The 21,233-nt window shown below is 39.1% G+C and overlaps 1 protein-coding gene across 5 annotated transcripts in view; it reads right to left on the bottom strand.

The window, feature by feature from the left end:
* UTRN (utrophin) overlaps positions 1–21,233 on the bottom strand; it is a 387,073-nt gene that overhangs the window by 290,905 nt on the left and 74,935 nt on the right. For 4 of the 5 annotated variants that reach the window (XM_042795633.1, XM_042795636.1, XM_042795635.1 and 1 more), the window contains exons 6-18: positions 20,055–20,147; positions 18,992–19,164; positions 15,339–15,454; positions 14,060–14,223; positions 13,269–13,472; positions 11,890–12,071; positions 11,032–11,182; positions 9,433–9,552; positions 8,571–8,672; positions 5,507–5,614; positions 4,744–4,923; positions 3,272–3,441; positions 856–979 (exon numbers count right to left, since the gene is read on the bottom strand). In XM_042795633.1, the coding sequence (XP_042651567.1) occupies positions 856–979; positions 3,272–3,441; positions 4,744–4,923; positions 5,507–5,614; positions 8,571–8,672; positions 9,433–9,552; positions 11,032–11,182; positions 11,890–12,071; positions 13,269–13,472; positions 14,060–14,223; positions 15,339–15,454; positions 18,992–19,164; positions 20,055–20,147 (1,887 nt within the window). Of the gene's footprint in view, positions 1–855; positions 980–3,271; positions 3,442–4,326; positions 4,414–4,743; positions 4,924–5,506; positions 5,615–8,570; positions 8,673–9,432; positions 9,553–11,031; positions 11,183–11,889; positions 12,072–13,268; positions 13,473–14,059; positions 14,224–15,338; positions 15,455–18,991; positions 19,165–20,054; positions 20,148–21,233 lie in introns of those variants that run through there. The other variant, XM_042795637.1, reaches the window with a different exon arrangement.

The raw sequence follows: 21,233 nt of genomic DNA, 5'->3' as shown, positions 1-21,233 counted from the left end.
CAAGGGCTATAAACATTCATAAAGATCTATAAATAAACTATTGGGAGGGTTGTTTTGGGTTTTATTTCCAACGGTACTGCCATTCCAAACATTCCTACTGGCACCATTTTGCATTGCAGCACTGAGAAGGAGTCTCCTTATAGATATTTTTAAGTATTGTATTTGATTTCAAAGGCAGGTTCAGGTCCTGCTAAAGCTCCAGTAAACCTTCATTAACAAAGTATGCTCAAGGACCAAAAAAGGCAAGAATGCATTCCTGAAACAGAAGGAACAGAAGATGAAATGGCTATTTCACAGCTCCCGCAGGAACCTGAAAAACTATGTATTCTGTCTTGCAGGTCAGTAATGCTGTACGTGAGTTGTAACTATATGGTTTTCTCCAAAATTAATAGAGCAAACAATGTGTCCAAACATTATAACAATGGACCACTTTGGATCCTGGGTGGTACAGTGTGTACAGAGTGTCACAGCATGATTCAGAGGGTCTCTGAGCAGCCCACTGGCCCATTTCTGGCAAAATTATAGAAGTGGTATCAATCAAGTCATCTCCAATTATGAAACATGAAACCAAAATATGCTGCTTAGTGGAAAAGATACTAATCATGAAGATTTATCAGAACTCCAAAGGTGATATCGGTAATACCTGTTTTTAAAATTTCCTGCGCATCGTGCAACACAACACCAGCAAAAATGTGTCCAGTTGGATAGAGATTTCCATACATGTCCAGTTCTGAAACTATTTAACTAAAGAACTTAATCCCCATGAAGCATGTGGATCAGCCCACACCTCCAGCTGACAGCCAGCTTAGAGATAAAATATACTATTCACTGGAACACACTCTCTCCCCATTTTACCTTCAACTTTTCTTTTATGTTTGAAGTGTCTCTCATTGTCTTGTACTCTTTGATGTCTGTGGCCTGAATGGCAGATTTTGATTTTGAAATCCAGTTCAAGAGCTCAGCACTTTCAGCATCAAACCTGGTTTAAAAGGTCAAACAATTTTTTGGTCATTTTTCCCTATTGAGTCACTCTGTCTTATAAATCAAAAGTTCAGCACATTACTCAATCCCCAAACAGCAAGGCTGCACACAACATTGATGTTTCTTATATTACTACTCACAGGCACCAACACAGAGACAGACTTTCAAAAACCTGCCATAGTAAAAATTATGTCCATGGTATTAGCCTTTGGGAGTAAATTGAGAATGCATAGTGCAATTTTTTTTTTTTTTTAAATACATATCTTCATTCAAACTATTACCGTTTCTTTTAATATATCACAAACGATACCTCTCAATGCCAAGTATTTTTAAGGTAATAAACTAAACATCAGGAACAAGACAAACAAGAATTACAGTTCTAGATTTTGTAGAAGTCTACAATGCTATTTAATCTCAAGAAAAATCTAGCAGCTTAAGCACCTGTGGCAGTGACAGTGGACAAACATTTCTGAACTATTGACTAAAGATTAGTTTACAGATTAATATTTTTGGCTACAGTGAACACATCTATACTAACATAACTTTCTTATACCTAACACCTCTAAGCTACAACCAAGACCAAAAATAAACAAATAAAAACAAACCAACTCCCAAATTAACTAATACTGTATGGAACTTGAAAGAGGGACAGATCCACTACACAGACCACAAGTCAGGGCATATTACAGTTATACTACTTAACACGGTGTAAATACTAACATGGAATAACAGCCTACCAACAAATGCATAAGTCACTGTTAGTTGCTCAAAGTTTCCATGGGAATATCTGCAAAATTCTAGTTACTGGTCATTTGTTGGTTTCAACATAAGTAACTGGGATCAGGTAAAAGCATCATGAAGCTTAACCTATTTTAACTGACCCTGTCCTAGAGTTTGAACTCTAGGAAAGAAGGTAACAGATCAAATCACTTTTGCTTTCAAAGTCTAAAACTGTTTCTACAGACACTGTAGTAGAGAAGGGACAGATGGGTTGCTGACTGCTTTACTGTCCTGAGACAGCCAGGTGCACACACTACTCCCACCAGGGCTCAGAGGGTCTGACCAGGGTCCTCAAGAGGGTTTGGGCAGGTTTCTCACCCTTCAAACCTCAATTTCTCCTACAGAAAAATGAAAAGAACAATTCTTCACTGTGCAAACACACATCACCAAGCACAGTGACTCCCTGCTCTTGATGCAGCCTTCTATCCTCTCCCTGAATGACCTGCCAAAGTTTTAAACTAGTGATACCTCAAAGAAATGCTCATTTTCTCAGACAAGCATAAAAAGCAGAGATGAGTATACGGCATTTGCTTTCTTAATTTATCTTGAAACAATTCCTTTAGTTTTAGGTATGCTATTTAATCAAGGCAATGCAACACGTGTTATTAAATATTATTTAGCCTAGAGAAGAGAAGGATCCAGGGAGACCTCATAGCAGCCTTCCAGTACTTAAAGAGCTTACAGTAAAGATAGGGAGGGACTCTTTACCAGGAGTGTAGTGATAGGATAAGGGGTAATGGTTTTAAAATGAAAGAGGGCAGATTTACATTAGATGTAAGGAGGAAATTCTTCCCTGTGCGGTTGGTGAGGCGCTGGCCCAGGGTGCCCAGAGCAGCTGTGGCTGCCCCCTCCCTGGAAGGGTTCCAGGCCAGGCTGGATGGGGCTTTGGGCAACCTGGGCTGGGGGAAGGGGTCCCTGCCCGTGGCTGGGGGAGTGGAACTAGGTGATCTTTAAGGTCCCTTCCAACCCAAACCATGCTATGACTCTATACATGCAAAACAGTCAGACACTCCAGATACAATTGTGAGACATCACTGTAGTATTGTTCTTATTACTAAATACCAGGGAAATGGAACAGGTTTCTGAGCTTTTGTGCAGTTTCTCCCATTTCTCCCATATATTTTATGGAGATTAGAAATAAATAATAAATAAATCAAAATACTTGGCACTTTCACAACATTTTTTAACCAAAGATGAGAAGATGCTTTTCCAAAAGAAAGTAAATATAATTCTATCTTTCAGCAAAGGAGCTGAAGTACAAAGAACTGAAGACCTGTTTTGAGAAACAAAACACCCCTGTTTCCCTTGGAAGTTAATAAAAGCTGTAGGCTTTCTGTTGCTCTGAAAAGGCTGTACATAACCTTCCCTTCCTCTTCCCCAAACCCAACCTCACAACTGAAACTTAAGTATTCCTCACTCACATAAAAGAAGAATCAAAAGCCAAGACCAGGAGACATGAGTCTATGTCATACCTAGTGAGCAAGAGAAAATGGCAGTGTCATATACTTACTTTTTCTTTGCTTCACTCTCCCCTGGGATTTGCCTTTTCTTTGGGGGTGGCGGTGGGGGCAACTCTTGCCTGGACTGTTTAACCACCACCTGTTCCTTCACTGGCACTGCTTCTGCAGCAGTCTTCTGTGAAACCTGTGACATCCCTACGCTTCCTACAGCTTGAGTTACCTATATAAAATAATTTAGAAAAAAGGTTAAATGTCATTTTTAACACAAACTGAATTGCTTTTGCTTACTTCCTTTTATTCATCAATCGTAAAAGCCCATTCGTTCACTCCTACAAATGACCACACCTAGATGTTACAAAGCACCTTTATCATAGATGCACCCCAGAGAAAAACTTCCTAATTTTCACTATACAGATGGGAACCAAGCATCAAAATTCTCAGTTCAACTAGAATTTCATGCCCATTCAAGTGAACCAAAATCAACAAAATAAGCATTATATCCATTTTCTTTCATAATTGTTTCACAGACAGAACCAAGATCATTTGGGTTTATTAACATACAATTCTGTATTTTATACCGATAAAATACCCACATAAAGAGCTGATACACAGTGGATTTGACCTAAAGACTCACTCAAGTCAACAGAAACCAACCAGAGTCTCTAATGGGTTATGAAGTCAGTCCCATGGGAATCAACTTGTAAGTTCTAAGTATATGATTGATATTTAGGGGGAGTGAAAGGATGAAGACAGGATTTGGCACTCTCCAGTGTTTTGACTCAAATGCGAAAACAAATTAAAGCCACATGGTTTAAATGGACCCCGACTCAGACTGCACAACTCATTCATGATCCATTTAGTGTATAGTGAATCAGTGACACAGCCTTCACCATAATACCATTTTAATGTCACAAAAAAGGCATATATGAGTCATAAAACTGTCAAACAAAATTCTCACAGAAGCCAATGGGAGTTCTGTCTAAATAAAAACATTACCAAGCCCTCAAAATACTAAAATAAACATTTAACGATCCAGCTTGGCTATCATCGTTACATATCAAACAAACAACTACTCTATTTTCAACAGATGAGAAATCATACTCACAGAGCATAAATGCTTGTATGACTCCCATTTATTTATCTATTCTGGATTTGGGGTTTTGTCTTTGTTTTCTTTTAGTGTCAGATTTAATCCAGTCCCAGCACTCTTAAAATGTTTAAAGGCATTTGCATTGATTGATAATACATGGCAAGCCTGCTTTACTCATCAGTAAAATGAAGCTTAATCTGTGTGAGAAAGGAGTAATAGTACTAGTCAGGTTAACAACTTGGGGTTTTGAAGACCAAAAAATGCAGACAGCTTTGTCAGCAGATAAAGTCAGTCCCATGTGAAAGAGCACTTGCCTACCTCTCTAGCCTGATAGCAAGAACTTACTTGGGCAATTTTGCTGACAGTATCAAAGAGGTTTGCATACACAGATACACCTAAACAGCTAAAAAGTAATAAAGCCTTGTTAAGTACCTGGTTAGAGTAATCCTCTAGCTTCTGAACCAAACTGTCCCACCTCTGAGTTAGTTCTTCTTGATCCTGATCAATTTTACTGGATGCTCTGCCATTCCCAAGGATTTGGGCCACGTCCTGACCTAGCTCATTCAGCTGGTCTAATGTTTGTCGTTTCATACCCATGTCCTCCTTCAAAATCTGAAGTTAAAATAAAACATTAAAAGATGACATCAAATATTCTGCCACATCTTAGCTTTTAATTCCACGTGCAGGGGCAGGAGGAGGAAATGCACTACCGGAACCATATGTATCATAGGTCTGAAAACAGTTCTCTTGTGTAACAAAGCACTAAGAAACGCTCTTAAAAAGAGCACATCTCTGAAACAGCTCCTAGAGCAATCAGAAGTATCTCTTGAGTAACAGTTACAAATGATTAGTTCAGGTACAAGCTGCACCTAAGTATTACAAAAAACAAAACTATAACCACAAACCATAAACCCACACTTTGGAAAACACTGCTTGCTGGTGGCCTGCAAAAAACTCCAAACCTTGTCAAAAACCCAGGATAGCTGATCCAAAGTTTGGCACACCAACCTGGAACGGCCATGGAGTAAGTTGTACACACTTTTGAAACTCAAGTGAAAGAATCTGGCAAAGACAGAGTATTGGCCTCGTTTCCAAAGTATTGTGCATTCACAGCTCCTGCTGGGATCAAACTGGTAATTTGCCATTCATTTAGTCTATGAGATTTGACAGGATAGAGCAGAATAGCGATACTCACTGCTAGTTTTCGAACATTCACACTTAGGTCTGTTTGATCTTTAAAGTTGCTTGTCTGGACCTTACTCAAAGCCTCTTCTTTCTCAGTTAACCAAGCTTTCAATAAGCACTGCAGATCATAAGAGCACAGAAACATACCAAGTTTGTCAAACAGCTATTGACAATTCCATCTTTAAGATCTTTCCATTCAAACCACTGTTCTACAGACTTTATATGCAGGAATTCCAGTTGGCAATAACAAAAGTATTTTTTGTCCCCTTTTATGGACTATCAGAGAACTAAGTAATACTTTCCAGCTAAACCAATTTCAACAAAATCATTGTCCAATATATCACAGCACACCAGCCCTCCCCTAAAGTTACTTATAGCAACCAGATATCTACCATAAAGCTGACGCAGGACTTAATTATATTAGAACTGAATATATCAAAATCATATGTATGCTTCTTTCATTCACCACGCTTCCTCCTCTGTGTTCCAAAACCAGCCATTGCAAACATTTTCTCACAGAAGCTACAACACTGATAATTCAGAACTCTTTTAGTCCAAGCAGTTGGTCAAAAAGACAGATATTAGTCACCTCCCTGTTTACTGTAAATACTTCCAATTGCAAAATAACTTCAGCAAATACTATCCCATTAACTACTGAAAGCTTGAGTGGTCTCCTCTGAACAGTACTAACTGGGAACCTTGAACTTTTTCCACTTTTTTTCTAGGAAACCTGTCCTGGATGTCACTTCCCTTCAGTTACACAGCACAACTATGGAAACTCCAGCAATAACTGGCATAAAGTATCAGGAAGGATTTTATACATTTTATATTATGTTGCAACATATTGCTGCTGCAGCACAGCCTTTTCCATAGACTAGAATACCCAGCACTATCAAACTCAGTTGCACAGACACTGGCACAGTGCTATTCCCCTGTAGTTACAAAAAAAAAAAAAATACAGCAAGGCAGACCTTTTTGTTCTTTGAGCAACACACTTTACAACAGCCATTAGGCTCCTCAGTCTAGCTGTATATTTTTGGCATTGTCCCAGAACTGACTACAGTAACTTTTGGGCCAAAGGGTTAAGACAGTTTACATTGCCAATGTAAACCAATATGCAAAATGTACAGACAGCAAATATGGTGGTGGTAGAAATGCCATAAGACTGTGAGAAACTAAATTATAACAGCACATACTCTCTGGAAAAATCACACTGGCATGCCAGCCAACATATTTTATGCATAAGAAAAGCTTAAAACCCTTCAGTGTATTCAATTAATTTCTGCTAAATCAGCAGTCAAAGATAACTCTCCCTAGAAAACTGAAACATAATTATCACAGTGCTAAGAAATATCTGGCACTGATTGAGGAATTTGTTTCCTGAGTGGTAAGAATTGTGTTGAATTGGCAATGTGGTTTCCAAAAATTTTCTAGGCAGCCACAAAAAGGCTGATCATCGCTGTTGCTCATCTCTCCATCTGGTTAGATGAAATGGAAAGTGACAGTACTTAAATATTTTAGTTACTTTTGTGTTAACAACATGTTTGTATTAAAATTTTTAATTAGCTTCAAATTGTAATTTTTGTAGGTCACTTCATAATTCTTGAGGACAGAGAACTGTAATTCAAACCTGTTAGTAATAAAGGCATTGCTCAGAACTGAACAATGAATGCAAACATATCTAAGCCACCTATAATGAACTATTTCCTCATTACTTGCTATCTGACATTCTCCATTAAATAAACACTGATTAATTTTTTCACTTTTACAGAGCAACATGATTACATACAAATTAAAAAAAAGCTGAACACAAAGCATCTCCAACAGAAGACACACTTAACAGTACTGTAATAGTCAATGCGTGGTCACTTTTCCTCAGACAAATATAAGGGTGGAAGAGAACAGAAGCATATGGTTGTCAAAACTGAAAGCACTTAAACTTCATACCTTGACATATAGAGCAAGGATTTTTGAGGAATCCTTACTTCTTAACTCAGAGACTTACCTTGCCAACCCAGTATTTTAAAGAAATACATATAAAAATAGATACTTGGCATTGGATAAACCAGAATCTGAACCTTGAGTCCATATTAACAAGGTCACATGATCTGCAAATTCAGCTCATCAATATACTGCAAATAGATACAGAAGAGGTCAAGGAGAAACACATATGCCATCCCCAGAAACGCAGACAAAAACACCCCTGTCAAAGAAACCAGGCTGTACCTGATAGCAATGGCTATATCAGCACTGTACTTCTTTCAAATATCTAAACAATCTGTGTGTACTGCAGGGTTTAAACAACAGCTTACAGTGATAAATACCATCATTTAAGAAAAGAAAACAATTTAAGTAAACTTTCAAAGGAAAAGTCATCAAATATTTTAAACAGAGACACAAAACAAGCTCTAGCACTAGACATGCAAACCTAACACATGTAGTTGTGTTACCACATTTTTTTTATGCCATCAGTTAATTTGTGTTTGAGCAGTATATTTAATATATATGTAAAATGAGCAATAGCAAAGGATGAAAAAACTCACAATGCCATCTTCTTCACAATTTCACAGTTTGCCTAAACTCAACGAAATGAGATGAGATGCATACTCCACTACATTGACCAAATGTTTTATGTTACTCATTTTGAAAACAGTATCTGTCAATTAGTCGATTGCACAATTGTGTCCCTATATCTATGCTGGAAGCACATATACATTAACTAGCAAAATTTCTGTAATTACCAAACCACCAAATACTTACTGATTCATTGTCATTTTGCTGTCTTGGATATTCTCACTTCTTGGCGATTTCGCAAGCTACCTTGGAAATTATTTTTTAAGTAGATATAAACTTTTTTTCTTAAACTTTGGAAAAATATTTTTCTCGTGCTGCACAGCTACTCTACTCTGAGACACACTGAGAACCCAAGCAATAACATAAAATCTAGTTTTTCAAGGCTTTTTTTTTTTGAGAGAGCTATTAAACTGTACTGAGGGGTTTGGGGGTTTTTTGTTTGGTTGGTTTTTCCCTCCACAAACCAACCAAACACTCTGGGTAACTGAAGAGCTACTAACCTGCTCTTCCAACAGCTCCTGCCATAAAAGCTGAATTTCTTGCAACTTGACCTGTCGTTCCTCGGTCCAACGACAAACTGCTGTCCACCGCTCGCCAAGCCTCTACAAAAGCAGAAAACACTTCTGAACATTCACGAGCCTCACAAGGAAACTCAAAAATCACATATTCAAAAGCATAATTTCTACTTCACAGTAACCTCTATCTACATTATAGCTACCTTCTTGCCAGTAATTGCCACTGTTGTATTACACAAAGATGGAGGTTAAGACCTTCCAAAGCATTCACCTATGGCCTTATATCTGCTCTTGCAGAAGTCAGTGAGCTATTTGATTTGACTTCAAAAGGAGTGAACCAAGTAGCATGAATTCTGTTCCAATAAAATTATGTTTCACACTTCATATACTTCAAGTTACAGTCTAACTTCTGAAAAAACAGGAAAACACTTCACATGATATCCCTTAGATAAATTGTTCTCAAGTCTTTAAATATTTTTTCCACCAGATTTTAACTTCCTAATGAAAATTCCTTATGTGAAGACTTGCACTGTGTGTATTTTCCCATTTTAATGAAACTGCTGAAAGGATAAACTACAAAAGTGCCCAAGTCACTAGGAACGGGAACAGTTTGACTCATCAGGAATTGAGCCTGAAAGTCACCAAAACACTTTTTTGCAGGTTTTACCCTAAGCAAATTTAATAATTCTTTATACTAATATTACTTCTAAATAAAAATTACTTTAAATTGCTTTCTAGGATAAATTGTCTTTAAACACAAAAATGTTGATCGACAATTATATGCAAGGGTTTTAAGTGCCTCCTACTACAATTAAAATTAAAAAAAAAGGAGGCTCTAACATTTTACCTGCAATTGTTCCTCCAAAATAGCTGTTGCACTTTCCCCACTGCTTTCATCAACAATGACAACCATGTGCGTTAGGGAGTTTACCTTCACCTGTTCTGTTTCTAGGTCACTCTGCAGGCTCTAGAACAACAAATCAGAGGTTAGCAACTTTGAATACATTTGCTAATCTGCTATTTTGGCCACATTGACTACACAACTGCTGCGGCAAAGTACTTCAGATTTGACAGCTAAACACAGATTTTACCACTGGGTATCTTTACTTTATTTAAAATGTACAGTTTAAATAAATGTAACCAGAAGACTGATAGAAATGAACTTAAAACCATTCTGTTAAAACGTTGGAAAACAGACTGCTTTAAACAGTATGCACCATATTTCACTAGGGGAATCCTATGACAACTGCATTGACTTTATGTCTGCTGTTATAGGGAGGAGAGATTAAGGGTTTCTATAAAAAGTTAATAAGCAAATATAATACGGCATGCCAAACAGGGGGGGAAAAAAAAAATCACTAAGGACATTCACCTTTTAATAGTTGACAAATATAATTCAACTAAGTATCAACAGTGTTATAACTGATAATGATGTTCAAATAGTCGAAAACTGCAGAAAGCATGCAGTTCCAGTTACTTTGAAATAAACTATAGATTTAACTATTCATACAATTTCTAGAAGAAGAGATTTCATGGTTAAAGCCTACCGAAATATCTCTGCAAGATCAATATGCTTTTACATTACTGTAAATATCACTTTTCATCCCAGAATATCCTAGCCTACTCCATGAACAGCACTCCTCAAACTCCCCAGACTTTGAAGACATAGGAAAGAATGCAAGTGTGGGACAGAAAATTACACAGACTAAAAATAATCCGCAGTTCTTGCCCTGTGAGGTATGTCCCATGCTGGAGAGAAGGTCAAACCTCAGCACTGAGTACAAAAACCAAAGCTGCGACCATGACAAGTATTAAAAGGCCATCTTTCTCCTTCAAAAAACCCACAAGCTAGAAGGACTGGGCTCTCATTCCAGAGACTTAATGGAGACACAAATCACTCTCAAAATGTTGTGCAGATCAGAGAGTAGTGTCTATGCACACCCTTAGGATGCAATCCCTGTAGGAGCAGGGGCTGGAATCAGTGACTTGGGAGGCCCTTCCTATTAGTTTTAATACCCGCATTATTTTAATCTGCAAGTCCCAACCGTGCTTTAGCAATGCCTACCAGTCATTAAAGGCAAGTTTGTCCACAGTATGTTTCATTCTGTCCCTCACACCAACAATCTACCCAGAGAAGCCTAATTTCCTGCACAAAGTAAGGGTAACACAATTTCCCCTACAGGTTTCGCTTCCTGCATGAAGCAAAGGTAACAGTTTCTGCTGTAGTCATCACTCCTCAAGTGTTCAGTTAAGGAAGCACTTCCAGAAACTTCCAGTTGCTTTCTACTTCATCATCATCCTTTCCCAAACATCAAATTCAGCCCCTCAGCATACAGCCATATATGACTTCAGACACAATCAAGTTTCTTAGCTAAGGAACCCACCAACACACACATCTTTCAAATACTTCTCCCATACATATTACGTAACAGACAGAAAGGTTTACTTTATGTTCTTCCAGCTGTTTTTGAAGGGACTCTAAATCTTCCGCTAAGAGCTGAGATTCCATCTTCTGAATGCGTTCTTCTGTGGCTGTCAGCCAGTCAGACAGCTGCTGCAACTGCTGCTTCTGGAGCTCCATCAGCATGTCATGCAGGCTGCAAGGGGCAACACAAGCAGTTATTTCAGAAACAGCTTCCCCAACGAAAGAGACTATGTTATAGTTGCTATAGGAAAGAAGCAAGGCCATCCATAAACCGGTGATCAATTTTCACCATTAAGCTAAGGAACACAGTTAAATATTCTTGTTTCTTTCTCAAAAAAAGTTAGTGAATTATGCAGTTCCTATCAGGGACTGTTTCTTGCAAGAGGGATTTGCTGGTAATAAAGTCTCTGTTGAGAGTTGCAACAAAATGCAGTTTCTCCCTTGATGTGCAGCTCTTAGCTTGATAACCCACAGGCTGGAAAAAATTCTTCTAAGTGCTTTTTAGTTGTGTAAACACACATAGCTATCCATGTCTACTGAATGCTTTACTGAGGAACTTAAAACTACTGAAGCAATATTAAAAACACATTTATGTAACTACTGCATGTAGATACTATATATTTAGTCTGGCACATTTACATAACAAATACTTTCTCCAAAATACTACAAAATACTTTCAGATAAGAATAAATAAAAAACAGTTATATTCATTTATTTTGTTTCACCTTGGAAAGTATGAAGAAGGTGGATTTCATGTCACAAACTGAAGAGTTAATTCTGAAAAAAAACTTACAAATGGATGCAAATTAACTCCTCTAAGATGCAGTAAGCACCAGAGTTCGGCCCTGCAGCTCCAGGAGAGGTTGTGCCACTACTCACCGGGACTGCCTGTCCATGCTCTCCACTCTCAGCTCCTCCCAGCGAGAGTTCAACAGCAGCATTTGCTCCTGGATCTCAAACTCCTCTTCGGGTGACAGGTTTCCCTGGGCCACCAGCTGGTTTCCAGCCTGCAGAACACTGCCCACGCTGCTTTGGTGTGCCGTCAGTTCCATCATAAAACCCTGGAAATGGTACAATCAGCCGTCATCATGATCTGTGAGCTCCTACAGAAGTTTATGAATTCGTAAATGTCCTAATAAATTGTCATGTTTGAAACAGTGCTGCAGAATGAGCTGGCACCATCAAACACACAACCGTGGCAGATCTGTTCCTCTCCATGAGCTACAAAAATTCTGGAGCCAGTAAAACAGAGCTAATTGAGGAAAAAAGCTGACCACCTCAGAGAAAAAGTTGTTTGTAAAAAGACTTTGAACAAATGCACCAAGAAAATAAAACAGAAACTTACCTATTGTCAACAGAACATAAAACAAGATCTGAAAAGTATTGTTAGAAAGCAAGTAGAACCCTATAATTTAATAACATTAAAAATTCACATATTTACTATAAATCCAGAACACCTCTTCCTTTGGTTCATGACTTTAAAACTGTAGCACATGGAAAAAAAAAATCTTCATATTGATCATCATTCAAATTTTAAATTCATTTGTATACAGTAACCTGACACAGAAGAAAACTAAAACATCTAACATGACACTTGAAACTTTTAGAAACATTAGAACATTTGTTCAGACTTGGAACAGACCCAAAACAAAATAATTTGCAAACAACAGTAATTTGGAAGCAACAAAACATGTTTCTGAAATAAACTATGCTAATCATGACAGGAAGACCACTGAATTAAATTGACATGATTATCAAATTCAGAATTGCCTTCTTTTAACAACAAGTGACATAAGGCTGACCAGGCTTTTTAGTAGTTGGCTACAGAGAAACACGGATCAGCCTGGATCAGACTGTCTTTGTATTATAGACACCAGTGAGCCAGCCATCAAAAGCTGATTTAAAAAAAAAAAAACAAAAAACAAACAAACAAACAAAAAAAAAAAAAAAAAACGTTTCAAAGTATATTCCACTATGTTCTCCTGAAAATATTTATTTCATCTTCAGGAAGCTATTATTTGTGAAAAAAGCAAAAACAAACAAAAAAAAAAGCCACCCACAACAAAACAAATAAACAAACAAAAAAGAAACAACAAAAAAAACACCACCACACACATTCAATTAGAGGTGCTTTTAACTTAGAAAAAGCAAGACAGAAGAAACAGAATGGCAGTTTTGGTTAACTTCTAGGAAATGGAAGTTCTGCAGCTCTCACACACACAAAAAAAACAACATACAAGTTCTCAAGAGAAGCTTACTTCATGGGTGGAAAATTGCTCTTTGACTTCCTCAACATCACCAGATATTTCCTCTTGTTCCCGAAATGCATCCTCAGCTGACAGCAACCATGTAAGAACTTCTTCCAGAGCAACCTGGTAGCTATCCAGGTCCATATCCACCTCTGTCACCGTGCTGGGAGTCTCTGCTCTAGAAGTGCCCTGCTCCTCTTCAGGGGCTACAGCCTAGGCAGCCAAGAGAAAAGTGATGTCTCAGAAGTACAGAGAAGATGCCTTCTGAATTGATACTAAAAATAGAACAACTATGGTCTCTCTTAATCCTTCATAAAACATTAAAAGTAATCGATGGGTACATTTTAATGAGAAGGGCCACAGTCACCACTAATGAACTTTCATTATAAAGAACATGGGCAGAAAAGACAACTTTATTCTTGTTCATTTAACAGTGGATCTCACACCCAAACAAAACCCCACCGCTACCACTACCACCACTACAATTCCTGGAAACTCAGCTACAGATTTTGTGCCACCCTCTCCAGCTTGACAAGACAAATGAGAAAGAGGAAGAAAGCACCATAACACAGATGGAACTTTGTATCTCAACACACAGGATTTTGTAAATGAATCAGAAAAAAAGAAAAAGTAAGACAGAACAACTGAAGTCAGTCACAAAGAAGATGCTGTGATTCTTCATATTTTCCCAGTTGTGTTGCCCAAGATAGAAGGCATGTTCCAGAGACACCTGACAAGACTTAAGATCAGTTAAAACGACAACTCAAGAAAAACCAGGCAAACTTTGATGACAAACACACCTGTTGCATGTTGAACTCTCCATCCTCACATTCCTGCTTGTATCTCCTTGGAAGGGTCTCCACCTCCCGGATGTCTTCCATAGTGACTTGCTTAGGAAGGACCTCAAACAAAGAGGTTAAATACATAATAATGGACTTTTTGTCTGGAAGCTGTACTGCAACATCTGCATGAAAAAGATAAAACATGGGGAAAAAATAAATGAAGCAGCTGCTTTTCTAAATCATTGTTATAATACAGTTGAGACTTTACATATAGTGTAAATCACAGGTTCTCCTGTTAAGTAGCCTTTACTAAGCTTTAAGTTAAGGCCAGATTTGACATGTGTTGAAATCAGTATAAAGGAGAAAAAAACAAAAACAAAAACAAAAACAAAAACAAACTTCTTTGTTCACATTAGAAGGCATGATCTTTTCAGTGTAAGAGCCCAAAGGAATAAAAACTGTTTGGTGAAAATTGTTCTGGAGTATCTCCCAAGCAGAAATGCAGTTCAGAGACAGTATCACACATAAACGAACATTTCCACTTAGGCTCTATCCCCACTCCCAGCACTGGTCAGTTCATTTTCTTACTTTTCACTTTTCATAAGGAAAAGAGTTTCACTGACTCAAGTTCACTTATCTCTTGGTTTAGGAGTGCTACCACTTCAGTTAGTACCTTTTTTGATTTTTAAGAATGTGGTACTTGAATCTATAAATTTTGAGTGCTTCTCTTACAGAATGGATCTTTGGAGGATCACTGCAAAGCAGAGAGACAGCTCAGGATTTTAAAAAGGAGCCATAAAAGTTTCCTGGTAAGCACTTCTACACAGTAAGTACTCACAGCACTTGCAGCTACTGATACTCAGTGTATATATAAAGAATAAAAGAACATGAGCTCTTAAGCTATCCCATTCTACATAATGCTGTACTTCATCTGAAAAGCACAGATCCTTACGGTAGAACTCTAACTTAAAACAAAATCAGGGTACCAACTTCACCTTCCGTATACTGTTTCTGAATGGTAAGTCAACCTGAACCTTAACATTCAAGAAGCTGAAGCATATGCACACACAGACATACCCTTAACCTACAAGTTATGTTCTTTTAAAACCAAATTTAAGGGCTTGAAACAGAATATCACTGCTGGATATTCCATCACAAAATATATGTTTTGTGCACAAAAAATATTTCCAGAACAAAATTGCTGGAATTTATATTAATGGTAAATGTCAATAGAAGAAATTTCTTTCAAGAGAGCTCAAAAAAAAGCTTCTAGTCAAGTAAAATAACTATATCCCACCTTCAGGATCCAACAGTTTTTCAATTCCCAAGTGGTTCTTGGCTATGCTGAAAGCATGTTCCAGTCTCTCGACTGCAGACATCTTTGTAACTTTATCCCAGCTGAAAAGCTCAGGTCTAAAAGTAAAGACAAAACGGGAAGGAAAGCAGTAAATTTTATCTGAAGGAAAGTTTCTGTACCATGCAGAATACAAAGTATCAGATATGAAGGTAGCTACTTAAGAAATATAAACATACACATAAATACAAAATATAAACATAAGTGCATACACACAGATCCATGAATACGAATATGTGATTATCTTTTATTAGTGAGAATCTGGCAATCAGAAATTAATTGACTGACTGCATGTCCACAGCAACATCCACCTTCCATTCTATGTGTTCTATAGATATACTCACTGACTGCAAGAGGAGATTAAATACAACTAACAAGAAAAGAAACAATCTCTGTGTTTAAAATTTAGTCCAGAACCAGTTTTATTCAACTGTTCCTTTCACAGCATTATTGTTACTGTATGCTTTCCGTGTCAGGCTCTGCTGGGTAATCAGGAGTCACTCTGTTCCTGCAGAGCCTCGTTCCAAACTTGTGATGTGGCTCAGTGACCACCTCAGACCATCCCAGCCAGGAGCAGCAGTGGTCTCCACCCCTGCTTGCTCACCCTGCCCCATGGCCTTTTCCCCCCATTTTAAAAAAAAAAAAACACAACAAACCCTACAACAAAAAAACACCCCATCACAAGTGTTCAGGAGAGTCACAATGCAAATCAGACCAAGGAGCTGATCAGTTTACCGTGCCGGCAGCCTTCATCTCACATCAGCATTAACTGAACCAACCCTCCAGTCCAGCTGCACACCCAGAACATCCCGTCAGGTCGCCAGGGGAAAGAGGGGAGCACAGAGTAGGAAGTGGGGTCGGCAAACAGGGCCCCTGCCTAGTGGTACCTGCAGGATCAGCTTAGGGCCTAATGGCTACAGAGCCATGAAAATACTTCCCATTCCCCTGTAACAGGGGCTTCTCATTAAAACGTTGCTATTGCTGCTGTGCTTTATAGAACTTGATGAGGAAGAGATGGGCTTGCCTTTAATTCTTTTAATACTTAATTCAGTTGTAAATTGACCTGAGAGTAGTCTTTTAACATCTGTCGAGTCATTACACTTTATGAAAAAAGGTGGCCACAAGCCAGCAGGGTCTGAGCAGCAAAAAGCCAGAGGAGGGTGGGGTGAGCAGGGAACAGAGGTATGCAAAGGTCCTGATAGAAGCCAGCAGAATACAGTACCCCCATGCATGAAACAACAAGGACAACCAGAGATTCACACAAAGCTTTAGCAGAGACTCTCACTGTGAAAAATACACTGCAGTAAGTATATTGTCTATGCACTACCTGCACACTTCCATAACAACACAAATTTTAATAAAATAGAATCTAGGTATTTACCTATGAGCAAGAAAATTGTACCAAAGAGCAGAATTCAATTCAAAGAGGAACTAAACTAATATTAGGAAATGAAAGAGACCAGCACAGTAAAAAGTTAAATAGCCTATTGCTTCATATAATTTTATTAAGTACTGAAAGTGTTACAAAGTTATTAGATATTATAGCCAAGAGGTAGCACTGCTAACAGCTGTTGATAAATACATAAACAGAAAAGCAAGCTACTAAGCCTCTTAACATAAGAGAGTTTTTGTGGATCCTATTAAGTGTCATATTAAGCAAAATTAAAAAAGCAATATTGAAAATGCCCCTTAGGCAGGGAATCACTATTGTCTGAGTAAGCTGAATGGCTTTGTTGCCCTACCACTTCTGCAACCTGCCTCAATCACTTTGTTCCTTGCAAGGGCTTTTTAAAGCTTCTCTTTCAAAACTGACCTAAATTTAAACCCAGACCAACAGTTCTCAGAAGCGTGGGGAAAGTGGTGCTTCCCTGGCTAAAAAATTGATGCCCAGGAACAGTAAAGCTGAATTCTGATGCACTGGCAGCTGCCAGGCCCACATGAAAATTAATTAAAAAGCTCTGAGGTCAGCAGAGCCAGCTAACGGGAATTTTAGGAAGCCAGTGGAAAGCATAGTTAAAATTTTCATCAGGGGCTTTTGCTACTTAACAGTGCTCTGAAAAGGGCAGAGCTCACAGACTTCAGATCCTGCAAAGCCTGAGCACACAGTCACAACCGATAAGGACAGCAAACCCGAAGGCAGTTTTGCTACCTCTCTCTTGTGTCCCTCAGGTCACCTAAGTCTCACTCATGTCCAAAGCTGGCACGCTCTCCACCACAAAGCTTCACACAGTCAACAGCAGTTACACCACTACAGGCAATTACATCCATATGAAAACCACCAGTACAGCTCACACCATCCAGACAAGGGACTTGGTAATACTTCTGATAACCTCTAGAGACCCTTTTTGCTGGTACTGCCCTTCATTTCCAGGTATTGCTCTGCCTTTGCAGAACAATCCTTCCAAACTTCCAGGATCCCTCCATGTGTTGCAGGTACTCCCCATGCAGGCTGAATCCAAGGCAGCTCTGGTCTACAAGGCACATAAGTGTGGCAGGGCAGACCCATCCTGAAGGCAACGAGCCTGGGACAGAGCCTGTCACTTCAGTCAGCACAGGCCCAACAGACACTTAAGAGCAGAGAAGAGCAGGCTCAAAGTGAGTATGTGCTTTTGCAAACACACCATATCTGCTGGGTATAAATATTCTGGGTGTTTGTAAAGCATTTGCTGTGCCAGATAGCTGGTGGCCAGGAAGTCTGGTTAAATTGTAGAAATTATCATACCATTACTATGTTAAACCAGTTACTTATTGTTAAGAACAGTCAGCCCTTGCAAAGCAACATTCTGACTTCATTTAAGGTAAGCTGCATTAGAATGGATTGCCCAGACGTAGAACTCACAGAAAAAAAAAAAAAAAAAAAACATTTAAAATAAAGTTAAAAAATGGTATTCAAGTTTCATAGGAGTCTGTAATGATGATTTCTTTAAACTACCTAAGAGTTCTCCAAAAATCAGAAAGAACACAAAAGATCAGTGTGCAGAAGCTTTAACGCTATTCCTTATAAAGTATAATGAACAAACTAATGAATTCTCTACAGATACCTAAAGTATTCTATTACCCTTTGATTCTTCCACTCAACAGTTCTCCTGAAAGAACTGCATACATTGTCTTTCAAGCGACATACATTCAAAAACTAAGAAAAGCTTAGTGTCTGTCTTATTCCTTCATTTAAAGCTTCTGTACCTTCCTACTACAATGGTATGGCAAACTCCGACTGACGGATTGTTTCCCTTTGCAGAGGCCGGAAGAAGGAAGTACAGGAGAAGGAGGTGGTCAACCCCCTCAGCAGAGACTTGTTCAACGTATTCACTGTATACAGCATCCTAAGTAGGATGTAAATCCACTTCAATTAGCAAGTGTGCATGCATGTGCAGGAACAGAGAGAGTTACACTGCTGCCTTTGCTCCACCCTTTGCAAGGCTCTGGCAATACCCCTCCACTGTTATTGTTACCACAACAACAAAAAAAAAAAAAAAAAAGTCCAACAAACCATGAATCACCCAAACAGGCTAGAAGCTGTCCAATGCTCAAACGTGAAGACATGGGAAAAAAGCTGCTTACTTCACTAAGTCTAAGGTAAGCTGTTTGTTACTTACTTGTGTCTGTGGATGACAGCATTGAAGGCGAGTCCATCTGCCCAGCTTGTGGTGAAGTTCAGAACATTGACTTGACTGTAAGGTCTCGTGGACTGCCGAACCCAGCTCAGCAGGATCTTCTCACTGTTGGTCTGCTGCAAATCTGACATGATGTTCTTCATGACATCCTTTACCTGCAAGACAACAGCAACTACACCTTACAGACATGTTCTCCACTCCTCCCAACTTATGAAACCTTTTAGCTAAGCTATTTCACAAATCAGGAAAGGGTCTTTCCCATGAAAAGCTATGACTCAAACTCTAACTCCTCATATGAAATTTGCAAATAGAAGCCTTCAGGCCATCTTTGCACTCTACTGATTATAAGAACCAGTAATGCTTCATGTAATAATGGCACATCACTCTTACTTTACAATCCTCCCCCTCTCCTCAGTGCTGCCTACACTAAGCATGGGATATAGTATTTCTCACTGCCTTGTGCTACAGCTCCACCAGTAAGCAAACCCCCAAAACACAACTTGCACAGGTTTTCTGCAAGAGGAAGATAGCTGCTCAGCTAACAAAAGTAGTTTGCTCTTTGTGTACTATGCATAAGCATCTACCAAAGTCCCTCCAAGTGAATTAAATGATCCTCCCAGCTACCTGGATAAACCAGGAGCAATTCAATCTACGAGACTCTGAAACAAACCTACAGAGCAGCATATAAGATGCAAGCCCAACACAGCTACCTAGATAGTAAAAAAAACACCTTCTAACAGAAGTGCATAAAAGCCTTGAAGAGATAATATATTTACAATGCTTCAGCCTGAAAAGCCTCTCTGCAATTAACACCAGCAGGAATTAAACTGAGAGGCCGAGTACAACTGAGCACATACAGAAATACGTATTGGGGAGGCAGCCAACAGATAGAGATCAGAAACCAAACACTGGCCTGCCTATATTTACCAGCCCAAAATAGAAGCTGTATTTTCCACCACCAAAACACCAGGAGGGTTTGTGAGAATCCCAGCAAATCAATGCACATGATTCCTCAAAAAGAAGAGATTTTGCAGCAGCCTCTCACCTGCCAGTGCAAGATAATGCTCCACAGCAGCCCCAGTGTCAGCTTGTGATTTCCATCAACGATGTCAGTTCCTCCAATATTCACCAACTCCACCTAGAGAGGTCAGATCAATTCTATATTAAACACTTACCACAGCTTCAAGTTGCAACCCCACCCCATAATCCTGGCTGTCCAGCCAAGTATTATCAAGTGCTCTGAAATAAAAAGTAATTAGAGAACGGAACTGGAGACAACAGGGTACTGGCTGAATTTGTCTCGACAAGTGCTTAAACATGACAAGAGATGGCACCAAAGAAGATAATCCATTGGAAGAGTGTTATCCTCTCCTCTAATATACAGATGCATACCAGCAATCAAAACTGACCAATAGAAATGCAAACATGAAGGATCTGATATTAAAAGAAGTTAAGCAGTCCTGCTCCTAAACACACTCAGAGGTATTACAGAACCATGGAAAAAATCTGTAATTAAGAATAGGTTTGTCCTTTGCATGAACCAGCATCCAAATAGGACAAGTTTATACGAGAAGACCAAAAGCTCAAGGGAAAAATTACATTTTCAAGTTTCCTATATGCATGGGACCCCACATAGACTCAGTGATGGTCTAATTGAGATCATTAAATAGATGAAAACACAGACAGATAAGGAGATTACTTTAGCAAGCAAGAGGGCAGGAGAGGCTACCTGCTCCTGCTTCAAGTACCCAGCCCTCAGAAGCAGCAAAGCTTAGAGCACACTACCAGATACCCACTTGGCACTACTTTCAAGTCTGAACTGAACTGGGGCATCAAGCTTCCATTCAGCCCACACAGAGAAAGCAGCACTACGTCTGAAACACCTTCTGGAGGGAACCAACAGCAGCACACTGCATTAGTCACCACCATGCCCATGGAAACTGGGCTAGGAACAGCTCCCTGTGGCCAATGAAGCTGGTACCTCCCTGGGTGTATGTACACTTATAGTAGATGCTGCAACACGCTCCCACACAGGGCAGTTGGTGGGGCTTCATTCTTATAAATAATCTGAGCCAGGAGCATCCTTCGGCCCCAGGGGCAAGTAGCACAGTGCATTTCACCTTCATGGGGAAGCTTTTTTCTCTCTCTCTCACCCACGCTCCAAAACAGTGTTATCGTCAGTGCCTACCAGAAACACCTCCCAGCTTACACTAACTCTGAGAAC

This window comes from Tyto alba, unplaced genomic scaffold (genome assembly GCF_018691265.1).
Source record: "Tyto alba isolate M040663 unplaced genomic scaffold, T.alba_DEE_v4.0 Super-Scaffold_22, whole genome shotgun sequence".
Classification (NCBI taxonomy): domain Eukaryota; kingdom Metazoa; phylum Chordata; class Aves; order Strigiformes; family Tytonidae; genus Tyto; species Tyto alba.
This window is presented reverse-complemented; position numbering and strand designations above follow the sequence as displayed.